The sequence below is a fragment of the Patiria miniata genome, unplaced genomic scaffold (genome assembly GCF_015706575.1).
Source record: "Patiria miniata isolate m_02_andy unplaced genomic scaffold, ASM1570657v1 HiC_scaffold_3, whole genome shotgun sequence".
NCBI classification, from domain to species: domain Eukaryota; kingdom Metazoa; phylum Echinodermata; class Asteroidea; order Valvatida; family Asterinidae; genus Patiria; species Patiria miniata.
The window spans coordinates 10,250,857-10,274,604 of NW_024037069.1; the positions used below are offsets into that span (position 1 = coordinate 10,250,857).

At 41.2% G+C, this 23,748-nt stretch overlaps 7 protein-coding genes across 8 annotated transcripts; all 7 read left to right on the top strand.

The window, feature by feature from the left end:
• The first annotated feature begins 182 nt into the window (after positions 1-182).
• Positions 183-1,591, top strand: LOC119736450 (branched-chain-amino-acid aminotransferase-like protein 2). The gene is made up of 2 exons (XM_038210470.1): positions 183-792; positions 1,094-1,591. The coding sequence occupies exons 1-2, from the start codon at positions 409-411 to the stop codon at positions 1,589-1,591; spliced, it is 882 nt and encodes a 293-aa protein (XP_038066398.1). The 5' UTR covers positions 183-408.
• Positions 1,592-3,459: 1,868 nt separating this feature from the next.
• LOC119738794 (branched-chain-amino-acid aminotransferase-like protein 2) lies at positions 3,460-7,256 on the top strand. Of its 2 annotated transcripts, XR_005272503.1 has the most exons (4): positions 3,460-3,537; positions 4,247-5,089; positions 5,391-6,442; positions 7,040-7,256. XR_005272503.1 is itself a non-coding variant. In XM_038213755.1 (3 exons), exons 2-3 carry the CDS (start codon positions 4,703-4,705, stop codon positions 5,886-5,888), a joined length of 885 nt encoding a protein of 294 aa, XP_038069683.1. In that variant the 5' UTR covers positions 3,460-3,537; positions 4,247-4,702; the 3' UTR covers positions 5,889-7,256. The 2 variants fall into 2 exon arrangements, 1 of the variants encoding a protein (XP_038069683.1); XM_038213755.1 differs by having other exon boundaries at positions 5,391-7,256.
• Positions 7,257-8,444: 1,188 nt separating this feature from the next.
• Positions 8,445-9,915, top strand: LOC119737147. The gene is made up of 2 exons (XM_038211265.1): positions 8,445-9,082; positions 9,380-9,915. The coding sequence occupies exons 1-2, from the start codon at positions 8,729-8,731 to the stop codon at positions 9,875-9,877; spliced, it is 852 nt and encodes a 283-aa protein (XP_038067193.1). The 5' UTR covers positions 8,445-8,728; the 3' UTR covers positions 9,878-9,915.
• Positions 9,916-10,092: 177 nt separating this feature from the next.
• On the top strand, positions 10,093-12,705 carry LOC119736901. Its single transcript, XM_038210923.1, has 2 exons — positions 10,093-11,437; positions 11,740-12,705. Exons 1-2 carry the CDS (start codon positions 11,054-11,056, stop codon positions 12,235-12,237), a joined length of 882 nt encoding a protein of 293 aa, XP_038066851.1. The 5' UTR covers positions 10,093-11,053; the 3' UTR covers positions 12,238-12,705.
• Positions 12,706-13,581: 876 nt separating this feature from the next.
• Positions 13,582-15,532, top strand: LOC119736452 (branched-chain-amino-acid aminotransferase-like protein 2). Its single transcript, XM_038210471.1, has 3 exons — positions 13,582-13,609; positions 14,418-14,674; positions 14,968-15,532. The coding sequence occupies exons 1-3, from the start codon at positions 13,582-13,584 to the stop codon at positions 15,463-15,465; spliced, it is 783 nt and encodes a 260-aa protein (XP_038066399.1). The 3' UTR covers positions 15,466-15,532.
• Positions 15,533-17,995: 2,463 nt separating this feature from the next.
• On the top strand, positions 17,996-22,308 carry LOC119738462. The gene is made up of 3 exons (XM_038213362.1): positions 17,996-18,684; positions 18,982-19,506; positions 21,868-22,308. Exons 1-2 carry the CDS (start codon positions 18,319-18,321, stop codon positions 19,477-19,479), a joined length of 864 nt encoding a protein of 287 aa, XP_038069290.1. The 5' UTR covers positions 17,996-18,318; the 3' UTR covers positions 19,480-19,506; positions 21,868-22,308.
• LOC119736453 (branched-chain-amino-acid aminotransferase-like protein 2) lies at positions 20,294-21,840 on the top strand. Its single transcript, XM_038210472.1, has 2 exons — positions 20,294-21,040; positions 21,343-21,840. Exons 1-2 carry the CDS (start codon positions 20,657-20,659, stop codon positions 21,838-21,840), a joined length of 882 nt encoding a protein of 293 aa, XP_038066400.1. The 5' UTR covers positions 20,294-20,656.
• Positions 22,309-23,748: the final 1,440 nt, after the last annotated feature.

Below are 23,748 nucleotides of genomic sequence, written 5' to 3' on the forward strand. Positions count from 1 at the left end.
GAATATCCACAGAAAAGTTTCACAGTGGATTTTCCAAAGCAAATACACTACACATTATAATGTATGATACTGGCCTCATTGAGAAAAATGGCTTCGAAAATGGAGATCAAATCCAGAACAGTGCCTTCGTGTGTGTACATGTACATTTCCAGATTGCCATTCACCGGTCAAGGGTCAAGGACTGGTAGATCGCACACAGTAAAAGGTGAACTTGTGATGCACTAGAAATAGACATATACCGTACATGTACATGTACCTCAGACACATCAACCAGTAAACCATGCAAACAAGGCCATGAACACAGGCAGCATATTGTAAAGACCAACCTGATGATAGTTACATGTGAGTGTACAAAAACATACACATCTGTTTTATTTGAAGCAACCAGTTTGGTTACATGTAAGTATCATGGCCAGTATTCATGAGCAGCCCCGTGTTATACTGTGGTCAGTCCCTCGTTCCTGTACCACGGCAGTCCTGCGCTCCATCAGCAATCTAGAAGGCGGCGTGATTTACTATGAGCCCTATTACAGGGCCCTCGTTGGGGGACCAGAGAGTGAATCTGCGTCCACCCCAGCCCCAAGAGCCACGGCCATTCTGCCTAGTGCAGGCTCTGCATACGACTCCTCTATCTTCACACACGCCTGGGTGAAGAAGACACTGGAGGCAGAACACAAGGATGCCAGCTTGGTATTCGTCAAGGACTTTGCCTTGAGCCTTGCAGGGAAGGTGTATATGGATCATCTGCCTCATGGGTACCGCCACACTTTCCTAATCAGGAATCCAAACAAGGTTTGTTTGCTTGTTTGTTGGGGTGTTGGGGGTGTTTGTTTGTTTGTTTGTTTGTTTTAATTTCCATTGAAACAAAAAAGTTGTTACACAAAATGATAGAATAAACGAAATAGGTTATTCACAAATGTTGTATCAAGAGTAGAATAAAGACATGAATGGGGGCGACATCCGAGAGAAGGACAAATAAGCCCTCTGTAGAGGAGCACCCAAGACTGCTGTCAAATTGCTGAAAAAGTCAATAATAGCAAATCTATAAGTTGCATAACTTCATATAAGATGTTCATTTACGGGTCTTATACAGGTCATACCCTCCTGGAGAAAATGCCATGATGAGTGGAGACCAAGCAAACCACTTCTTGATGAGGAGGCAAAGGAGGAGTGGCACAAAGCCGACATGGGGGAGTACGCGGGTTTCAAGGACCTCCTGGAACTCTACCAGTATGTCAGAGAAAACCTGGATCCGGCGCCGTTTGTCATGGATGCCGACGATTTGGTCTCCCAGCCCGAGACTGTGATGACTGCCTACTGCAAGGCCACTGGAATTCCTTTCAGCAGGAAGCTGATCGAATGGGAGAATGACAGCTCACCGATGTACGCCAAATGGATCACTTGTCGGGACCAGTTAGGGTACTTCAACTGTGACTACCACACCAACGACAGGTGCAGTAGCGGCTTCAGGAAGAACGAAGACCTGCCCAAACCAGTTTCGACATCCGTGACCAATCCTAAGGCCATTGAACAAATAGCTAAGTGTGTGCCTTACTACGAAAAACTCTATCGTGAACGCTTTGTCCCGTAAGGTACTGTCTGTGACTTTTAACAGTATCAGAGCTAGTTGCTGTACTATATTATTGGACCAACTTCAGCTTCATTATGTGCAGATAGGCAGCATATATGAATCAGCATAAATGAATCTATCATTTGATGTACATATACAAATGTATTCAGCTGAAACATCCATTTATCTAAAAAAAAAAAAAAAAAAAATGTCTCAATCATTTTGGAGACATTTGTAAAACACGTATTTCAAATATTACATGTACAACATTACATTCAAAATTTTAAAATGCAGCACCGCAGAATACATGTAACTTCACAGGATATTTGGTACAATAAGTACATAAATCTCTAAAGATTTGTTTTGGATAATAACGCAGTGTCTTTGTTATTTGTTACTAATACATTGTTCTCTCTTTAAAATACCAAGGCATGTACACAGACGTTAGTGTATAATGAGAATGAGAATAAACTTAAAGAGTTTAAAATTTGTGTTTTTGCTTTCCACATTTTGTTTTTGACAAATCAGCCTGGCCGAAGTCTTAAAGTCTTGGTGAGCACAATCCTTAACAATGGGGTGGGAATATACAACCGTGGGTCTAAGAGGACAATTTTTTACATCCACAGAAAAGAACTAGTCACGGTAGATTGTCAAACGTTTTGACAATGCACATCAACCAGGGAACCATACAAAAAATGGGCCCTGTTAGTCACTATCAAAGTGTTTAGGATTTCTCCTAGTGATGGATCATGCCACAAACATGTTTCGCTCGTACCCCGCCCTGCAAATAGGGCACTGGGATACGCTAATGAGCTTCACAGAATCTTGTGAAGGAAGTGGCCTATGACCTATGTATAAAGCATCTGGCTGCAGCCGTTTAAGACCGCAGTTAGCCAATGCGCGCAAATGCTATCCGAAAACTTTCCCTTGAAAATGCGCACGTTTCATACCAGATGTGATTTCTGTTAATGTTTCACTGCGAACGATGTGGACAAATTTTGAGCATCGCATCATGCAATCTGACCCATCGTGAATTCGAAACGGAGCCCGAGCAAGTGACGAGAATCGAAAATTTTCAAAACATTTATTCCAAACAATAATACAATATACAGATTTACAGAATCCAAACAATAATACAATTTACAGATGTTCCCACATTATTACGCTTTTCAACGAAATAAAGCCTTTATGAATGGGAATAAAAGAGTGACGACTCGGTCTTAATGGCTGTTTCAAACCTTGCCGTAGTAGATGGTCGTGATGACGTGCAAGTCACAGGTCACCAAAATCTATCCAATCAGAGCGTGAATTCATCAGAGTATCCCAGCGTCCTGTTTGCAGGGCGGGGGGTACGAGCGAACATACATGTTAGCAACTACTCCAGCCAATGTTGGTATACTGTGTGTGCATGTAAAATTACCACCAGAGAGTTTTCTGATCAAGAATCCAAACAATAATACAATTTTAAATTATTTTTCTGACAATAATTCAGCCATGTCCTTTGATCGTTAAAGGCACAAAGCATCAAAATATTGTTTTTTCATACACGTAGGTGTAGGCATAAAAAAAATGGAAGAGGACAAAAATGGGACTTTTTCTTTTAAAATGAGCTTTTCTATTGTTTAAATCTATTGAGTGCCACCTCCCGAAAAGTGAGGCCACTAAAGTGCCTCCCTGTAAGTTGGGCCCCAGTTATGCTACAGAAATTGAATGTGCTTGATCACTTCAGCACTTTTTGTGTACAGCATATATTTCTCAAGTTCACAATCCACAAGTCCTGCTAACGTATTAACATACAAATGTTCACTAATCCATAGGCCTACACAAAGCTTATCAGAAAAGAATTGTTCAAATTACATTTTCAAAAGCTTTTTTTTCCCTCTATGTACACATAGCTCTATGGTAGTCTTAGTCTTAGTCTAAGACTAAGCTTAAGACTTTTCTTTTTACAAAGGCATTCGTATAAGGTTTAGCCTTGGTCAATGCTCTCGTCGTTATTCGTCCCGTACGCGGTCAATCGTCGGCATATATCCTCACGCGCTATGCACATGCATGTAAAAATACAGCGCGAACAGCGACCTCACGCGGCCACTATTTTTATACAAATCAGTTGGAGACGATGTCGAGCCTTGGTTCAATCGTCCATGTGAGGTTTTTGGGGTGGTGCTCATTATGTTAATAGCCTTAGCTGACCTTAAATGTCGTTTTCTTATTGGTCGATCGTTGCGTGGAAACTTGCATAGTGAAACGTGGCACCGTACATAATCCATACACGTACACATTGTGAGTCTCTGCACACGGCACCAATGCACAAAAACTGTTGTTCCTGTCACGTCCGCAAAAGCCGGAATAGCTGCAAATAATTTGATGACGTCCGGATTTACCAAGGTGTGATTGGACACTCCACATATTAGCCCCGCCTACATTATCTGTATTCGCATACGAGGTCGTGCGCTGGAAATCTAGCGCAAAGTAAAGAAAAACATAAGCTTTGGCCGACGATTGAACCAAGGCTCGACATCGTCTCCAACTGATTTGCATAAAAATAGTGGCCGCGTGAGGTCGCTGTTCGCGCTGCATTTTTACATGCATGTGCATAGCGCGTGAGGATATATGCCGACGATTGACCGCGTACGGGACGAATAACGACGAGAGCATTGACCAAGGCTATATAAGGTTTTACTATTATCTATTTTAAATGTAGGTCTTGTTTTTGTAATTTTAAGTTTCATTGCTTTGACAGTGTTTTCTAAAATATCTAGTGGTTTTTTTACATTTAAGATTAATGTTTAATTCGAATTCGTATTTTTAATATTTTAGATACTGTTCAAATTTTGTAATGCGCATTTGAACATGTATTTTATGGTATATGCGCATAATAAATGCAATTTTTATTATTATTATTTATTATGGTACCGGTACTTTAATTAACCCTAACCGCCCCTGGTAAAGCTAACTGTGTTTTTTGGTATTTGACCCTCAAAGAGTCCTTTGTTAGGGTTAAGCAGTGAAGCATAACACTGTATGCCCTAACCATGACCACAAACACTGACCTGCCTGGTTGTCCAAATGCTGCCAACCTGTTGACCACATATTATTACATGTACAGGATAGCCAGTTTGTTTCAGTATCATGGCCAGTATTCATGAGCAGCCCCGTGTTATACTGTGGTCAGTCCCTCGTTCCTGCACCACGGCAGTCCTGCGCTCCATCAGCAATCTAGTAGAACGTGGCGAGATTTACTATGAGCCCTATTACAAGGCCCTCGTTGGGGGACCAGAGAGTGAATCTGCGTCCACCCCAGCCCCAAGAGCCACGGCCATTCTGCCTAGTGCAGGCTCTGCATACGACTCCTCTATCTTCACATACGCCTGGGTGAAGAAGACACTGGAGGCAGAACACAAGGATGCCAGCTTGGTATTCGTCAAAGACTTTGCCATGAGCCTTGCAGGGAAGGTGTATATGGATCACCTGCCTCATGGGTACCGCCACACTTTCCTAATCAGGAATCCAAACAAGGTTTGTTTGCTTGTTTGTTGGGGGTGTTGGGGTGTTTGTTTGTTTGTTTGTTTTAATTTCCATTGAAACAAAAAAAGTTGTTACACAAAATGATAGAATAAATGAAATAGGTTATTTTATACAAATGTTGTATCAAGAGTAGAATAAAGACATGAATGGGGGTGACATCCGAGAGAAGGACAAATTAGCCTTCTGTATAGGAGCACCCAAGACTGCTGTCAAATTAATGAAAAAGTCAATAATAGCAAATCTATAAGTTGCATAACTTCATATAAGATGATCATTTACGGGTCTTATACAGGTCATACCCTCCTGGAGAAAATGCCATGATGAGTGGAGACCAAGCAAACCACTTCTTGATGAGGAGGCAAAGGAGGAGTGGCACAAAGCCGACATGGGGGAGCACGCGGGTTTCAAGGACCTCCTGGAACTCTACCAGTACGTCAGAGAAAACCTGGATCCGGCGCCGTTTGTCATGGATGCCGACGATTTAGTCTCCCAGCCCGAGACTGTGATGGCTGCCTACTGCAAGGCCACTGGAATTCCCTTCAGCAGGAAGCTGATCGAATGGGAGAATGACGGCTCACCGATGTACGCCAAATGGATCACTTGTCGGGACCACTTAGGGTACTTGAACTGTAATTACCACACCAACGCCAGGAGCAGTAGCGGCTTCAGGAAGAACGAAGACCTGCCCAAACCAGCTTCGACATCCGTGACCAATCCTAAGGCCATTGAACAAATCGCTAAGTGTGTGCCTTACTACGAAAAACTCTATCGTGAACGCTTTGTCCCGTAAATGTGGCAGGGCCAAGATTTAGTTGTGAAGTTTTGTCTGATAACGATGTAGTTAATGTCCAATAAGGGGTTTTTTTTTAGGATAAGACAAATGGATAAATTCACTCTGTGTTCAGGAAAATTTGAGTTCACCGTTCAGGTCAGGTCAGGACAAGGTTAAGAATTAAGCTTTACTGCTCTGCGGCAACTTAACTCCGAAGGTTACAAATTTAAGATTTATAGCTTGAACTCAGAGGGTATAAGGACAATTAATATTTACTGTTCTACAAATGGATGTCAACCTTGAACTCATGACCTTCCTACTGGTCACGTTCAGGGTGCAGAGTATTGTATTATTGTATACTGCATTGGTGTATTTAGTAGCTCCCCTCGGGAAAAAGAAATCATTTTAAGTGTCAGTTTAGAACCCCCCCCCCTTTCCCCTATATAATCTGCCACATAGTTAAGCTTTATTTAGTACAGCCAGCAGACCAGCAGAGACAAGTTCACATTTATATGTTCCTCCTACCTGGAGAGTGTTTTCCTGCTTGGGATTGTCTGCTTGTCAAGTCATTGGTGAGTTTTGACATGAAATTGTTTTATTTATGTTATGTACTCAGTTCAGTTTTGTGTATAAGTTTTGAGAAGTTTGTTTTGTTTTAATAATGTTCAGGGTTATGACATGTTTTTAGTAAGTTCATGAGCAGTCTTGCTATGATTTGATTTTTGATTGAATTTGTGATGGATCATGATCATTGCAGTTTTGGTATCTTTGAGGAAAAGTGTGTTGTTACAAGGTTGAATTATTGATTTGTTTTCTTGGTAATCAGAATGACTGAGTTTTCTTGCCTAATGAGTTTGTTCAAGTGGTTGATGAATGTCTTATTGCCTTTTTAATTATAACGTTTGATTATTTTTGTTTATAGTTCTGTGGTTGTATTTCGAAATCTGGTTATAAGTGGAGACCTATGAATTTGTACCCTTGGTTGGTAGTTGGATGGATATGTTTCTCCATTACCATTATTTTAGTATGTACATCATAAAGCCAAGAGGAGTGGTTTTCCCACATATTATTTTGTTTAAATAACTTAGACCTAGCGTATAACTTGACTTCGTTTTCATTGTTTACTGTTTCTTATTATGTTTTTTTGCTTCTCTTTTTCTTGTTTACAGATTTTCGTCAAAGTGTACTCTAATAAGATCCATTAATTCACACTGTGTTGGTTTTAGGTTTTAGTTTTAGTCTTGCTTTTAGTTACATGTATTTTAGGTTTTTGTAAAGTTCAGTCTTTAAGTTGGCTATCGGTCTTTGGTCTATCGTTCTGTTCTTTTAGTTTTATTTCAGTTCTTAGTAAATAAATGTGGTTTTTTTCTTTTGGTTTGAAATCTAGATTTGTGTCCTTTGTCTCTATTAATTCAATTTCCTCGCGTCTTTTCCTTTCAAAGATCCTGAGTTTAGTTTAGTTTCGTTAGTTAATCCCCATTGAATCTTTAGTTTTTGCGAGTTCCCCCATAGTGTGTCATTTTTCAGGGTTACATAAGGAACTGTGACTTTAACAGTACCAGAGGTAGTTGCTGTTTACTATACCTCATACATATTCATGATCGAGAGCCGAACTCTCACTGGTCAATTCACCATCACGTGCCTGATGTTATTCTTGCTGTTTAACAAACCCGCGTGCGAGGATTCACGCACAGGGTAAATACGCATGCGTAGTAGACTATCGCATGGGTTACCCGTGCGACAGTCTACTACGCATGCGCTTTACTGAGCAATCGAGGAACTGTCGCCCTGGTGCAGTACGCACGCGCGAACATCGCCCAAGAGAGATGAATGGTTGCACGGTTCGCATAAATGTTAATTTCCAGAGCTCAATGATGCCGCACTGGAGAAAATGTATGGACCGTGTAAAGATGTCTCCTGTACAAAAGAAAGTTGTACACAAACAACTGTACAACTGTAGTTACTGTATTATATTGCAAACGAACCAAACTATAGTAATTGAAATTGAGCAACAATCTTCTTTTGGTGAGCTGTTCAAGTTTCCCCGAATTTTGTTTTAGGTGCATATATATATATTAAAAAAATTCGGCAACTGAATATGTATGAAGTATAGTAAAACAAATATAACATTGTTTATTTCGGGTGGACAGCCGATATTCGCTCCCCTAGGTATTGGAAGTTGACAAAGTTTGTCAACTTCCAATACCTCGGGGAGCGAATATCGACTGTCCACCCTCAAACCATGTTATATTTGTATAATATTCTTGGACCAACTGCCTAGTACACTGGTCCATTTCAGGCAGCTGTTCCATTTCAGACAGCTGTTAAGATGAAGAAAATGTTAAGCAGCACAGTTTTCAACTGGAAAAAGTCAAAAGTTTTTCGATGAATTAGTAAATACATGGTAACCCAATGATATTTTACATTTTTATGATGGATTCAGTATACGTTTAGCTTAGTTCAGGCTTATTTCCTTGTGTTCTTTGACAACTTCATGTTAGATGTACATGTACATGTACATGTATGTAGGAGAGTTTAGCAAGGTTCCTAGCAAAAAAAATTTGAGGTACATGTACTAGATGCACACATAATTGTTCAACTTTTAAATGTGATTTATGCATGTTGTGGGGGTGCCAGGGGGGAGGAAGGGCTCTCTCACATGAAAAATTGCCTTATTTGAGAAAATTTTGGCCACTGCTGGGAGGGGGCACTCCCTCTGCACCTCTCTGAATCTACCACTGTTGTGGGATAGAATGCAAAAGTTATTTGATATGTTGTCTATTAACTACTGAAATTGTTGAAGTCGTTCGGAAAATTGCTCTGAATAATTAAATGTCCCAAACACGGACCTTCACTGTATGTCTAGACATTGCGAACCTGTTGATGTGAAGTGTACTAAAACATACACTGCTGTTTTATTTGAAGCCAAAACCAGTCTGGTTTGGTACAATAACCCCTACAACAAGGCCCTCGTTGGGGGACCAGAGAGTGAATCTGCGTTCACCCCAGTGCCAAGAGCCACGGCCATTCTGCCTGGTGCAGGCTGTGCATACGACTCCTCTATCTTCACATACGCCTGGGTGAAGAAGACACTGGAGGATGCCAGCTTGGTATTCGTCAAGGATTTTGCCATGAGCCTTGCAGGGAAGGTGTATATGGATCACCTGCCTCATGGGTACCGCCACACTTTCCTAATCAGGAATCCAAACAAGGTTTGTTTGCTTGTTTGTTGGGTTGTTGGGGTGTTGGGGTGTTTGTTTGTTTTAATTTCCATTGAAACAAAAAAAGTTGTTACACAAAATGATAGAATAAACGAAATAGGTTATTTACAAATGTTGTATCAAGAGTAGAATAATGACATGAATGGGGGCGACATCCGAGAGAGGGACAAATAAGCCCTCTGTAGAGGAGCACCCAAGACTGCTGTCAAATTACTGAAAAAGTCAATAATAGCAAATCTATAAGTTGCATAACTTCATATAAGATGTTCATTTACGGGTCTTATACAGGTCATACCCTCCTGGAGAAAATGCCATGATGAGTGGAGACCAAGCAAACCACTTCTTGATGAGGAGGCAAAGGAGGAGTGGCACAAAGCCAACATTGGGGAGCATGGGGGTTTCAAGGACCTCCTGGAACTGTACCAGTATGGCAGAGAAAACCAGGATCCGGCGCCGTTTGTCATGGACGCCGACGATTTGGTCTCCCAGCCCGAAACTGTGATGGCTGCCTACTGCAAGGCCACTGGAATTCCTTTCAGCAGGAAGCTGATAGAATGGGAGAATGACGGCTCACAGATGTACACCAAATGGATCACTTGTCGGGATCAGTTAGGGTACTTCAACTGTGACTACCACACCAACGACAGGTGCAGTAGCGGCTTCAGGAAGAACGAAGACCTGCCCAAACCAGCTTCGACATCCGTGACCAATCCTAAGGCCATTGAACAAATAGCTAAGTGTGTGCCTTACTACGAAAAACTCTATCGTGAACGCTTTGTCCCGTAAGGAACTGTGACTTTAACAGTACCAGAGGTAGTTGCTGTTTGCTATACCTCATACATATTCATGATTGAGAGCCGAACTCTCACTGGTCAATTCATCATCACGTGCCAGATGTTATTCTTGCTGTTAAACAAACGCGCGCGCGAGGAGGATTCACGCACAGGGTAAATACGCATGCGTAGTAGACTGTCGCATGGGTTACCCGTGCGACAGTCTACTCCCCATGCGACAGTCTACTATGCATGCGCTTTACTGAGCAATCTGACGACTCGGTCTTAATGGCTGTTTCAAACCTTGCCTAGTAGATGGCCGTGATGACGTGCAGGTCACAGGTCACCAAAATCTATCCAATCAGAGCGTGAATTCAGAGTATCCCAGCGTCCTGTTTGCAGGGCAGGGGGTACAAGCGAACAAACATGTTAACAACTAATCCAGCCAATGTTGGTATACTGTGTGTGCATGTAAAATTACCACCAGAGAGTTTTCTGATCAAGAATCCAAACAATAATACAATTTTGAATTATTTTTCTGACAATAATTCAGCCATGTCCTTTGATCGTTAAAGGCACAAAGCATCAAAATATTGTTTTTTTCATACATGTAGGTAGGCATAAACAAAAATGGAAGAGGACAAAAATGGGACTTTTTGTTTTAAAATGAGCTTTATCTATTGTTTAAATCTATTGAGTGCCCCCTCCTAAAAAAAGTGAGGCCACTAAAGTGCCTCCCTGTAAGTTGGGCCCCAGTTATGCTACAGAAATTGAATGTGCTTGATCACTTGAAACTTCAGCACTTTTTGTGTACAGCATTTCTCAAGTTCACAATCCACAAGTCCTACTAATGTATTAACATACAAATGTTCACTAATCCATAGGCCTACACACAGCTTATCAGAAAAGAATTGTTCAAAGTAGGCCTACATTTTAAAAAGCTTTTTTTTCCACTATGTACACAAAGCTCTATGGTACTGTACTTTAACCCTAACTGCCCCTAGTAAAGCTAACTGTGTTTTTTGGTATTTGACCCTCAAAGAGTCCTTTGTTAGGGTTAAGCAGTGAAGCATAACACTGTATGCCCTAAGCATGAGCACAAACACTGACCTGCCTGGTTGTCCAAATGCTGCCAACCTGTTGACCACATATTATTACATGTACAGGACAGCCAGTTTGTTTCAGTATCATGGCCAATATTCATGAGCAGCCCCGTGTTATACTGTGGTCAGTCCCTCGTTCCTGCACCACGGCAGTCCTGCGCTCCATCAGCAATCTAGAAGGCGGGGTTTTCTACAATGACCCCTATAACAAGGCCCTCTTTTGGGGACCAGAGTGTGAATCTGCGTCCACCCCAGCCCCAAGAGCCACGGCCATTCTGCCTAGTGCAGGCTCTGCATACGACTCCTCTATCTTCACATACGCCTGGGTGAAGAAGACACTGGAGGCAGAACACAAGGATGCCAGCTTGGTATTCGTCAAGGATTTTGCCATGAGCCTTACAGGGAAGGTGGATATGGATCACCTGCCTCATGGGTACCGCCACACTTTCCTAATCAGGAATCCAAACAAGGTTTGTTTGCTTGTTTGTTGGGGTGTTGGGGGTGTTTGTTTGTTTGTTTGTTTGTTTTAATTTCCATTGAAACAAAAAAAGTTGTTACACAAAATGATAGAATAAACGAAATAGGTTATTCACAAATGTTGTATCAAGAGTAGAATAAAGACATGAATGGGGGCGACATCCGAGAGAAGGACAAATAAGCCCTCTGTAGAGGAGCACCCAAGACTGCTGTCAAATTACTGAAAAAGTCAGTAATAGCAAATCTATAAGTTGCATAACTTCATATAAGATGTTCATTTACGGGTCTTATACAGGTCATACCCTCCTGGAGAAAATGCCATGATGAGTGGAGACCAAGCAAACCACTTCTTGATGAGGAGGCAAAGGAGGAGTGGCACAAAGCCGACATGGGGGAGTACGCGGGTTTCAAGGACCTCCTGGAACTCTACCAATACGTCAGAGAAAACCTGGATCCGGCGCCGTTTGTCATGGATGCCGACGATTTGGTCTCCCAGCCCGAGACTGTGATGACTGCCTACTGCAAGGCCACTGGAATTCCTTTCAGCAGGAAGCTGATCGAATGGGAGAATGACAGCTCACCGATGTACGCCAAATGGATCACTTGTCGGGACCAGTTAGGGTACTTCAACTGTGACTACCACACCAACGACAGGTGCAGTAGCGGCTTCAGGAAGAACGAAGACCTGCCCAAACCAGCTTCGACATCCGTGACCAATCCTAAGGCCATTGAACAAATAGCTAAGTGTGTGCCTTACTACGAAAAACTCTATCGTGAACGCTTTGTCCCGTAAGGTACTGTCTGTGACTTTTAACAGTATCAGAGCTAGTTGCTGTACTATATTATTGGACCAACTTCAGCTTCATTATGTGCAGATAGGCAGCATATATGAATCAGCATAAATGAATCTATCATTTGATGTACATATACAAATGTATTCAGCTGAAACATCCATTTATCTAAAAAAAAAAAAAAAAAAAAAAAGTCTCAATCATTTTGGAGATATTTGTAAAACACGTATTTCAAATATTACATGTACAACATTACATTCAAAATTTTAAAATGCAGCACCGCAGAATACATGTAACTTCACAGGATATTTGGTACAATAAGTACATAAATCTCTAAAGATTTGTTTTGGATAATAACGCAGTGTCTTTGTTATTTGTTACTAATACATTGTTCTCTCTTTAAAATACCAAGGCATGTACACAGACGTTAGTGTATAATGAGAATGAGAATAAACTTAAAGAGTTTAAAATTTGTGTTTTTGCTTTCCACATTTTGTTTTTGACAAATCAGCCTGGAAAGTCTTAAAGTCTTGGTGAGCACAATCCTTAACAATGGGGTGGGAATATACAACCGTGGGTTTAAGAGGACAAATTTTTTACATCCACAGAAAAGAACTAGTCACAGTAGATTGCCAAACGTTTTACACTGCACAGCAACCAGGGAACCATACAAAAAAATGGGCCCTGTTAGTCACTATCAAAGTGTTTAGGATTTCTCCTAGTGATGGATCATGCCACACACATGTTTCGCTTGTACCCCTCCCTGCAAATAGGGCACTGGGATACGCTAATGAGCTTCACAGAATCTTGTGAAGGAAGTGGCCTATGACCTATGTATGAAGCATCTGGCTGCAGCCGTTTAAGACCGCAGTTAGCCAATGCGCGCAAATGCTATCCGAAAACTTTCCCTTGAAAATGCGCACATTTCATACCAGATGTGATTTCTGTTGATGTTTCACTGCGAACGATGTGGACAAATTTTGAGCATCGCATCATGCAATCTGACCCATCGTGAATTCGAAACGGAGCCTGAGCAAGTGACGAGAATCGAAAATTTACAAAACATTTATTCCAAACAATAATACAATTTACAGATTTACAGAATCCAAACAATAATACAATTTACAGATGTTCCCACATTATTACGCTTTTCAACGAAATAAAGCCTTTATGAATGGGAATAAAAGAGTGACGACTCGGTCTTAATGGCTGTTTCAAACCTTGCCTAGCAGATGGTCGTGATGACGTGCAGGTCACAGGTCACCAAAATCTATCCAATCAGAGCGTGAATTCATCAGAGTATCCCAGCGTCCTGTTTGCAGGGCGGGGGGTACGAGCAAACAAACATGTTGGCAACTACTCCAGCCAATGTTGGTATACTGTGTGTGCATGTAAAATTACCACCAGAGAGTTTTCTGATCAAGAATCCAAACAATAATACAATTTTAAATTATTTTTCTGACAATAATTCAGCCATGTCCTTTGATCGTTAAAGGCACAAAGCATCAAAATATTGTTTTTTCATACACGTAGGTACCGTAGGCATAAAAAAATGGAAGGACAAAAATGGGACTTTTTCCTTTAAAATGAGCTTTTCTATTGTTTAAATCTATTGAGTACCACCTCCCGAAAAGTGAGGCCACAAAGTGCCTCCCTGTAAGTTGGGCCCCAGTTATGCTACAGAAATTGAATGTGCTTGATCACTTCAGCACTTTTTGTGTGCAGCATATATTTCTCAAGTTCACAATCCACAAGTCCTGCTAACGTATTAACATGTTCACTAATCCATAGGCCTACACATAGCTTATCAGAAAGAATTGTTCAAAGTACATTTTCAAAAGCTTTTTTTTTCACGATGTACACATAGCTCTATGGTACTTTAACCCTAACCGCCCCTGGTAAAGCTAACTGGTTTTTTTGGTACTTCGTTAGGGTTAAGGAGTGAAGGATAACATTGTATGCCCTAACCACAGAGCACAAACACAAACCTGGTTGTCCAGATGCTGCCAACCTGTTGATGCATATATGTACAGGATAACCAGTTTGTTTCAGTATCATGGCCAATATTCATGAGCAGCCCCGTGTTATACTGTGGTCAGTCCCTCGTTCCTGCACCACGGCAGTCCTGCGCTCCATCAGCAATCTAGAACGTGGCGTGATTTACTATGAGCCCTATAACAAGGCCCTCGTTGGGGACCAGAGAGTGAATCTGCGTCCACCCCAGCCCCAAGAGCCACGGCCATTCTGCCTAGTGCAGGCTCTGCATACGACTCCTCTATCTTCACACACGCCTGGGTGAAGAAGACACTGGAGGCAGAACACAAGAATGCCAGCTTGGTATTGCTCAAGGATTTTGCCTTGAGCCTTGCAGGGAAGGAGTATATGGATCACCTGCCTCATGGGTACCACCACACTTTCCTAATCAGGAATCCAAACAAGGTTCGTTTGCTTGTTTGTTGGGGTTGTTGGGCTGTTTGTTTGTTTTAATTTCCATTGAAACAAAAAAAGTTGTTACACAAAATGATAGAATAAACGAAATAGGTTATTTTATACAAATGTTGTATCAAGAGTAGAATAATGACATGAATGGGGGTGACATCCGAGAGAAGGACAAATTAGCCTTCTGTAGAGGAGCACCCAAGACTGCTGTCAAATTACTAAAAAAGTCAATAATAGCAAATCTATAAGTTGCATAACTTCATATAAGATGTTCATTTACGGGTCTTACACAGGTCATACCCTCCTGGAGAAAATGCCATGAGGAGTGGAGACCAAGCAAACCACTTCTTGATGAGGAGGCAAAGGAGGAGTGGCACAAAGCTAACATGGGGGAGCATGGGGGTTTCAAGGATCTCCTGGAACTCTTCCAGTATGTCAGAGAAAACTTGGATCCAGCACCGTTTGTCATGGACGCCGATGATTTAGTCTCCCAGCCCGAGACTGTGATGGCTGCCTACTGCAAGGTCACTGGAATTCCCTTCAGCAGGAAGCTGATAGAATGGGAGAATGACGGCTCACCGATGTATGAAAAATGGATCACTTGTCGGGACCACTTAGGGTACTTGAACTGTAATTACCACACCAACGCCAGGAGCAGTAGTGGCTTCAGGAAGAACGAAGACCTGCCCAAGCCAGCTTCGACATCCGTAACCAATCCTAAGGCCATTGAACAAATCGCTAAGTGTGTGCCTTACTACGAAAAACTCTATCGTGAACGCTTTGTCCCGTAAATGTGGCAGGGCCAAGATTTAGTTGTGAAGTTTTGTCTGATAACGATGTAGTTAATGTCCAATAAGGTTTTTTTTTTTAGGATAAGACAAATGGATAAATTCACTCTGTGTTCAGGAAAATTTGAGTTCACCGTTCAGGTCAGGTCAGGACAAGGTTAAGAATTAAGCTTTACTGCTCTGCGGCAACTTAACTCCGAAGGTTACAAATTTAAGATTTATAGCTTGAACTCAGAGGGTATAAGGACAATTAATATTTACTGTTCTACAAATGGATGTCAACTTTGAACTCATGACCTTCCTACTGGTCACGTTCAGGGTGCAGAGTATTGTATTATTGTATACTGCATTGGTGTAGTTAGTAGCTCCCCTCGGGAAAAAGAAATCATTTTAAGTGTCAGTTTAGAACCCCCCCCCTTTCCCCTATATAATCTGCCACGTAGTTAAGCTTTATTTAGTACAGCCAGCAGACCAGCAGAGACAAGTTCACATTTATATGTTCCTCCTACCTGGAGAGTGTTTTCCTGCTTGGGATTGTCTGCTTGTCAAGTCATTGGTGAGTTTTGACATGAAATTGTTTTATTTATGTTATGTACATTTTGTACTCAGTTCAGTTTTGTGTATAAGTTTTGAGAAGTTTGTTTTGTTTTAATAATGTTCAGGGTTATGACATGTTTTTAGTAAGTTCATGAGCAGTCTTGCTATGATTTGATTTTTGATTGAATTTGTGATGGATCATGATCATTGCAGTTTTGGTATCTTTGAGGAAAAGTGTGTTGTTACAAGGTTGAATTATTGATTTGTTTTCTTGGTAATCAGAATGACTGAGTTTTCTTGCCTAATGAGTTTGTTCAAGTGGTTGATGAATGTCTTATTGCCTTTTTAATTATAACGTTTGATTATTTTTGTTTATAGTTCTGTGGTTGTATTTCGAAATCTGGTTATAAGTGGAGACCTATGAATTTGTACCCTTGGTTGGTAGTTGGATGGATATGTTTCTCCATTACCATTATTTTAGTATGTACATCATAAAGCCAAGAGGAGTGGTTTTCCCACATATTATTTTGTTTAAATAACTTAGACCTAGCGTATAACTTGACCTCGTTTTCATTGTTTACTGTTTCTTATTATGTTTTTTTGCTTCTCTTTTTCTTGTTTACAGATTTTCGTCAAAGTGTACTCTAATAAGATCCATTAATTCACACTGTGTTGGTTTTAGGTTTTAGTTTTAGTCTTGCTTTTAGTTACATGTATTTTAGGTTTTTGTAAAGTTCAGTCTTTAAGTTGGCTATCGGTCTTTGGTCTATCGTTCTGTTCTTTTAGTTTTATTTCAGTTCGTAGTAAATAAATGTGGTTTTTTTCTTTTGGTTTGAAATCTAGATTTGTGTCCTTTGTCTCTATTAATTCAATTTCCTCGCGTCTTTTCCTTTCAAAGATCCTGAGTTTAGTTTAGTTTCGTTAGTTAATCCCCATTGAATCTTTGGTTTTTGCGAGTTCCCCCATAGTGTGTCATTTTTCAGGGTTACATAAGGAACTGTGACTTTAACAGTACCAGAGGTAGTTGCTGTTTACTATACCTCATACATATTCATGATCGAGAGCCGAACTCTCACTGGTCAATTCACCATCACGTGCCAGATGTTATTCTTGCTGTTTAACAAACCCGCGTGCGAGGATTCACGCACAGGGTAAATACGCATGCGTAGTAGACTATCGCATGGGTTACCCGTGCGACAGTCTACTACGCATGCGCTTTACTGAGCAATCGAGGAACTGTCGCCCTGGTGCAGTACGCACGCGCGAACATCGCCCAAGAGAGATGAATGGTTGCACGGTTCGCGTAAATGTTAATTTCCAGAGCTCAATGATGCCGCACTGGAGAAAATGTATGGACCGTGTAAAGATGTCTCCTGTACAAAAGAAAGTTGTACACAAACAACTAAATTTACAACTGTAGCTACTGTATTATATTGCAAACGAACCAAACTATAGTAATTGAAATTGAGCAACAATATTCTTTTGGTGAGCTGTACAAGTTTCCCCAAATTTTGTTTTAGGTGTATATATATATAAAAAAAAATTCGGCAACTGAATATGTATGAAGTATAAGAAAACAAATATAACATGGTTTATTTCGGGTGGACAGCCGATATTAGCTCCCCTAAGGTATTGGAAGTTGACAAAGTTTGTCAACTTCCAATACCTCGGGGAGCGAATATCGACTGTCCACCCTCAAACCATGTTATATTTGTATAATATTCTTGGACCAACTGCCTAGTACACTGGTCCATTTCAGGCAGCTCTGAGCTGTTCCATTTCAGACAGCTGTTAAGATGAAGAAAGTGTTAAGCAGCACAGTTTCCAACTGGCAAAAGTCAAAAGTTTTTCGATGAATTAGTAAATACATGGTAACCCAATGATATTTTACATTTTTTTTGATGGATTCAGTATACGTTTAGCTTAGTTCAGGCTTATTTCCTTGTGTTCTTTGACAACTTCATGTTAGATGTACATGTATGTATGTAGGAGAGTTTAGCAAGGTTCCTAGCAACATATTTTTTGAGGTACATGTACTAGATGCACACATAATTGTTCAACTTTTAAATGTGATTTCTGCATGTTGTGGGGGTGCCAGGGGGGAGGAAGGGCTCTCTCGCATGAAAAATTGCCTTATTTGAGAAAATTTTGGCCACTGCTGGGAGGGGGCACTCCCTCTGCACCTCTCTGAATCTACCACTGTTGTGGGATAGAATGCAAAAGTTATTTGATATGTTGTCTATTAACTACTGAAATTGTTGAAGTCGTTCGGAAAATTGCTCTGAATAATTAAATGTCCCAAACACGGACCTTCACTGTATGTCTAGACATTGCGAACCTGTTGATGTGCAGTGTACTAAAACATACACTGCTGTTTTATTTGAAGCCAAAACCAGTCTGGTTTGGTACAATAACCCCTACAACAAGGCCCTCGTTGGGGGACCAGAGAGTGAATCTGCGTTCACCCCAGTGCCAAGAGCCACGGCCATTCTGCCTGGTGCAGGCTGTGCATACGACTCCTCTATCTTCACATACGCCTGGGTGAAGAAGACACTGGAGGCAGAACACAAGAATGCCAGCTTGGTATTCGTCAAGGATTTTGCCATGAGCCTTGCAGGGAAGGTGTATATGGATCACCTGCCTCATGGGTACCGCCACACTTTCCTAATCAGGAATCCAAACAAGGTTTGTTTGCTTGTTTGTTGGGTTGTTTGGGTGTTGGGGTGTTTGTTTGTTTTAATTTCCATTGAAACAAAAAAAGTTGTTACACAAAATGATAGAATAAACAAAATAGGTTATTTACAAATGTTGTATCAAGAGTAGAATAATGACATGAATGGGGGCGACATCCGAGAGAGGGACAAATAAGCCCTCTGTAGAGGAGCACCCAAGACTGCTGTCAAATTACTGAAAAAGTCAATAATAGCAAATCTATAAGTTGCATAACTTCATATAAGATGTTCATTTACGGGTCTTATACAGGTCATACCCTCCTGGAGAAAATGCCATGATGAGTGGAGACCAAGCAAACCACTTCTTGATGAGGAGGCAAAGGAGGAGTGGCACAAAGCTAACATGGGGGAGCATGGGGGTTTCAAGGACCTCCTGGAACTCTACCAGTATGGCAGAGAAAACCAGGATCCGGCGCCGTTTGTCATGGACGCCGACGATTTGGTCTCCCAGCCCGAAACTGTGATGGCTGCCTACTGCAAGGCCACTGGAATTCCCTTCAGCAGGAAGCTGATAGAATGGGAGAATGACGGCTCACCGATGTACACCAAATGGATCACTTGTCGGGACCAGTTAGGGTACTTCAACTGTGACTACCACACCAACGACAGGTGCAGTAGCGGCTTCAGGAAGAACGAAGAACTGCCCAAACCAGCTCCGACATCCGTGACCAATCCTAAGGCCATTGAACAAATAGCTAAGTGTGTGCCTTACTACGAAAAACTCTATCGTGAACGCTTTGTCCCGTAAGGAACTGTGACTTTAACAGTACCAGAGGTAGTTGCTGTTTACGATACCTCATACATATTCATGATCGAGAGCCGAACTCTCACTGGTCAATTCATCATCACGTGCCAGATGTTATTCTTGCTGTTAAACAAACGCGCGCGCGAGGAGGATTCACGCACAGGGTAAATACGCATGCGTAGTAGACTGTCGCATGGGTTACCCGTGCGACAGTCTACTCCCCATGCGACAGTCTACTATGCATGCGCTTTACTGAGCAATCTGACGACTCGGTCTTAATGGCTGTTTCAAACCTTGCCTAGTAGATGGCCGTGATGACGTGCAGGTCACAGGTCACCAAAATCTATCCAATCAGAGCGTAAATTCAGAGTATCCCAGCGTCCTGTTTGCAGGGCAGGGGGTACAAGCGAACAAACATGTTAACAACTAATCCAGCCAATGTTGGTATACTGTGTGTGCATGTAAAATTACCACCAGAGAGTTTTCTGATCAAGAATCCAAACAATAATACAATTTTGAATTATTTTTCTGACAATAATTCAGCCATGTCCTTTGATCGTTAAAGGCACAAAGCATCAAAATATTGTTTTTTTTCATACATGTAGGTAGGCATAAACAAAAATGGAAGAGGACAAAAATGGGACTTTTTGTTTTAAAATGAGCTTTATCTATTGTTTAAATCTATTGAGTGCCCCCTCCTAAAAAAAGTGAGGCCACTAAAGTGCCTCTCTGTAAGTTGGGCCCCAGTTATGCTACAGAAATTGAATGTGCTTGATCACTTGAAACTTCAGCACTTTTTGTGTACAGCATTTCTCAAGTACACAATCCACAAGTCCTACTAATGTATTAACATACAAATGTTCACTAATCCATAGGCCTACACACAGCTTATCAGAAAAGAATTGTTCAAAGTAGGCCTACATTTTAAAAAGCTTTTTTTTCCACTATGTACACAAAGCTCTATGGTACTGTACTTTAACCCTAACTGCCCCTAGTAAAGCTAACTGTGTTTTTTGGTATTTGACCCTCAAAGAGTCCTTTGTTAGGGTTAAGCAGTGAAGCATAACACTGTATGCCCTAACCATGACCACAAACACTGACCTGCCTGGTTGTCCAAATGCTGCCAACCTGTTGACCACATATTATTACATGTACAGGACAGCCAGTTTGTTGCAGTATCATGGCCAGTATTCATGAGCAGCCCCGTGTTATACTGTGGTCAGTCCCTCGTTCCTGCACCACGGCAGTCCTGCGCTCCATCAGCAATCTAGAAGGCGGGGTTTTCTACAATGACCCCTACAACAAGGCCCTCGTTGGGGGACCAGAGTGTGAATCTGCGTCCACCCCAGCCCCAAGAGCCACGGCCATTCTGCCTAGTGCAGGCTCTGCATACGACTCCTCTATCTTCACATACGCCTGGGTGAAGAAGACACTGGAGGCAGAACACAAGGATGCCAGCTTGGTATTCGTCAAGGATTTTGCCATGAGCCTTACAGGGAAGGTGGATATGGATCACCTGCCTCATGGGTACCGCCACACTTTCCTAATCAGGAATCCAAACAAGGTTTGTTTGCTTGTTTGTTGGGGTGTTGGGGGTGTTTGTTTGTTTGTTTGTTTGTTTTAATTTCCATTGAAACAAAAAAAGTTGTTACACAAAATGATAGAATAAACGAAATAGGTTATTCACAAATGTTGTATCAAGAGTAGAATAAAGACATGAATGGGGGCGACATCCGAGAGAAGGACAAATAAGCCCTCTGTAGAGGAGCACCCAAGACTGCTGTCAAATTACTGAAAAAGTCAGTAATAGCAAATCTATAAGTTGCATAACTTCATATAAGATGTTCATTTACGGGTCTTATACAGGTCATACCCTCCTGGAGAAAATGCCATGATGAGTGGAGACCAAGCAAACCATTTCTTGATGAGGAGGCAAAGGAGGAGTGGCACAAAGCCGACATGGGGGAGCACGCGGGTTTCAAGGACCTCCTGGAACTCTACCAGTATGTCAGAGAAAACCTGGATCCGGCGCCGTTTGTCATGGATGCCGACGATTTGGTCTCCCAGCCCGAGACTGTGATGGCTGCCTACTGCAAGGCCACTGGAATTCCTTTCAGCAGGAAGCTGATCGAATGGGAGAATGACGGCTCACCGATGTACGCCAAATGGATCACTTGTCAGGACCAGCTAGGGTACTTCAACTGTGACTACCACACCAACGACAGGAGCAGTAGTGGCTTCAGGAAGAACGAAGACCTGCCCAAACCAGCTTCGACATCCGTAACCAATCCTAAGGCCATTGAACAAATCGCTAAGTGTGTGCCTTACTACGAAAAACTCTATCGTGAACGCTTTGTCCCGTAAGGAACTGTGACTTTAACAGTACCAGAGGTACATGTAGTTGCTGTATATGGACCAACTGCCTAGTACAATGGTCCATTTCAGGCAGCTGTTCCATTTCAGACAGCTGTTAAGATGGAGAAAATGTTAAGCAGCACGGTTTTCAACTGGCAAAAGTCAAAATTTAAAATTATTTTGATTTTTTTAGTTTTTCGATGAATTAGTAAATACATGGTAATCCAATGATATTTTACATTTGTATGATGGATTCAGTATGTGTTTAAATAGTTCAGGCTTATTTTCTTGTGTTCTTTGACAACTTCATGTTAGACGTACTACCGGCACATGTATGTATGTAGGAGAGTTTAGCAAGATTCCTAGTAACAATTTTTTGAGGTACAATGCACATATATGTACTAGATGCACACGTAATTTGTCAACTTTTAAATGTGATCTCTGGATGTTGTGCAAGGGCGGATCTAGAGAGGTTATTGCAGGGGGGTGGGGGGGGGGGTACCAGGTGTCGAGGCTAACCCTCATTTAAGTGGGGGGGGCGCTCTCTCACGTGAAAAATGACCTTATTTGAGAACATTTCAGTCACTGCCAGGGAAGGGGGGTGCCCCCCCCCCCTAGATCTGCCACTGTTTTGGGATACAATGCAAAAGTTTTTTGACGTGTTCTCTATCAACTACTGAAAGTGTCTGAGCTATCCCTCATTTCAGTGTATGGGCAATTCCACACTAATGGGCTAATTAGATAAGTTTATGGATATTGGATATAGAGGGTAAAAGATGAGCTACCGGTAGTATTTTCTCTGGTTTTTTTTCTACCTTGCTAAGTTGAAAGTGTCTAGGACAAGACAAGACAAAAGATGTTATCTTTTTTGGGGGGAGAAAATAACAGGCATCTTTCTGTGTGATACGTATGTAACATGGACAGACACACTGCAAGAAAAAAAGGTGTTTTAAGGAGAAATTCAATTTCTAATAGGCACTTCCAGTGACATTATTAAGCCATTTTGTTATCAAGCAAAAATATAACAGTTTTCACACTGGCTTCAAATTTATGATGTGATTAGGGTTACGTACGAACAGGGACAGACATTTTGTGACAAATGTCCAGTCTGTTCGTAAGTATAAAAGCTGATTATATAATATCAAATAATTCTTCACATTGACTCCGAGTTTTCTAGGTTTTGACTGATAGCATTCCTCCAGGGTACATTTTCTTAAATAAGTCAACATTAGGGGATCATGAAATTTTATGCTTAATTTGTGACTTAATCTAAAACGTCTGTCCTTTACTACGTACGTAACACTTTTTAAAACAATATCCACTACATTTTTCTAAAATACAAAAACCAGTTATATCCTTTGCAGGTGAGGATATTTATTCAAAGATTGCAATGTTAACAGCAAAAATGAAGAAACCAAGATCGTACTTTTATCATCAAAACTTAAAGGTCTTCTCAAATGTCACACTTTTGGGCCCATAAGTGTGAAATTGCCCACATACATTGTATCTATCATTTGATGTATGAATATATTCAGCTGAAACTTCCTTTTTTTTATACCTAAAAAAAAAAGGTCTCAATTGACTTATTTTGGGAGATAATTTGTAAAACAAGTATTTCAAATACAACGCCAAGTTCAAACTTTCCAAATGCTCACAGAGTAAAAAATCACAGGATATGTCGGTACAATAAGTATATCTAAAGATAATGTTACGATGGTCTCTTTAAATTACCCACGCATGTAAATGGGAATCACTGTGTAATGAGACTGATAATAACTTGAAAGACATAAAATTTGGTGATTTTACTTTTTTTTGCTCTCGACACACATGTTGTTTTTTAATTGTTTTAATTTTTTTTAAGATGACTCATATAGAATGAGATTCTTAGTGTAGGCCTTACACGTCGCTGATGAAATG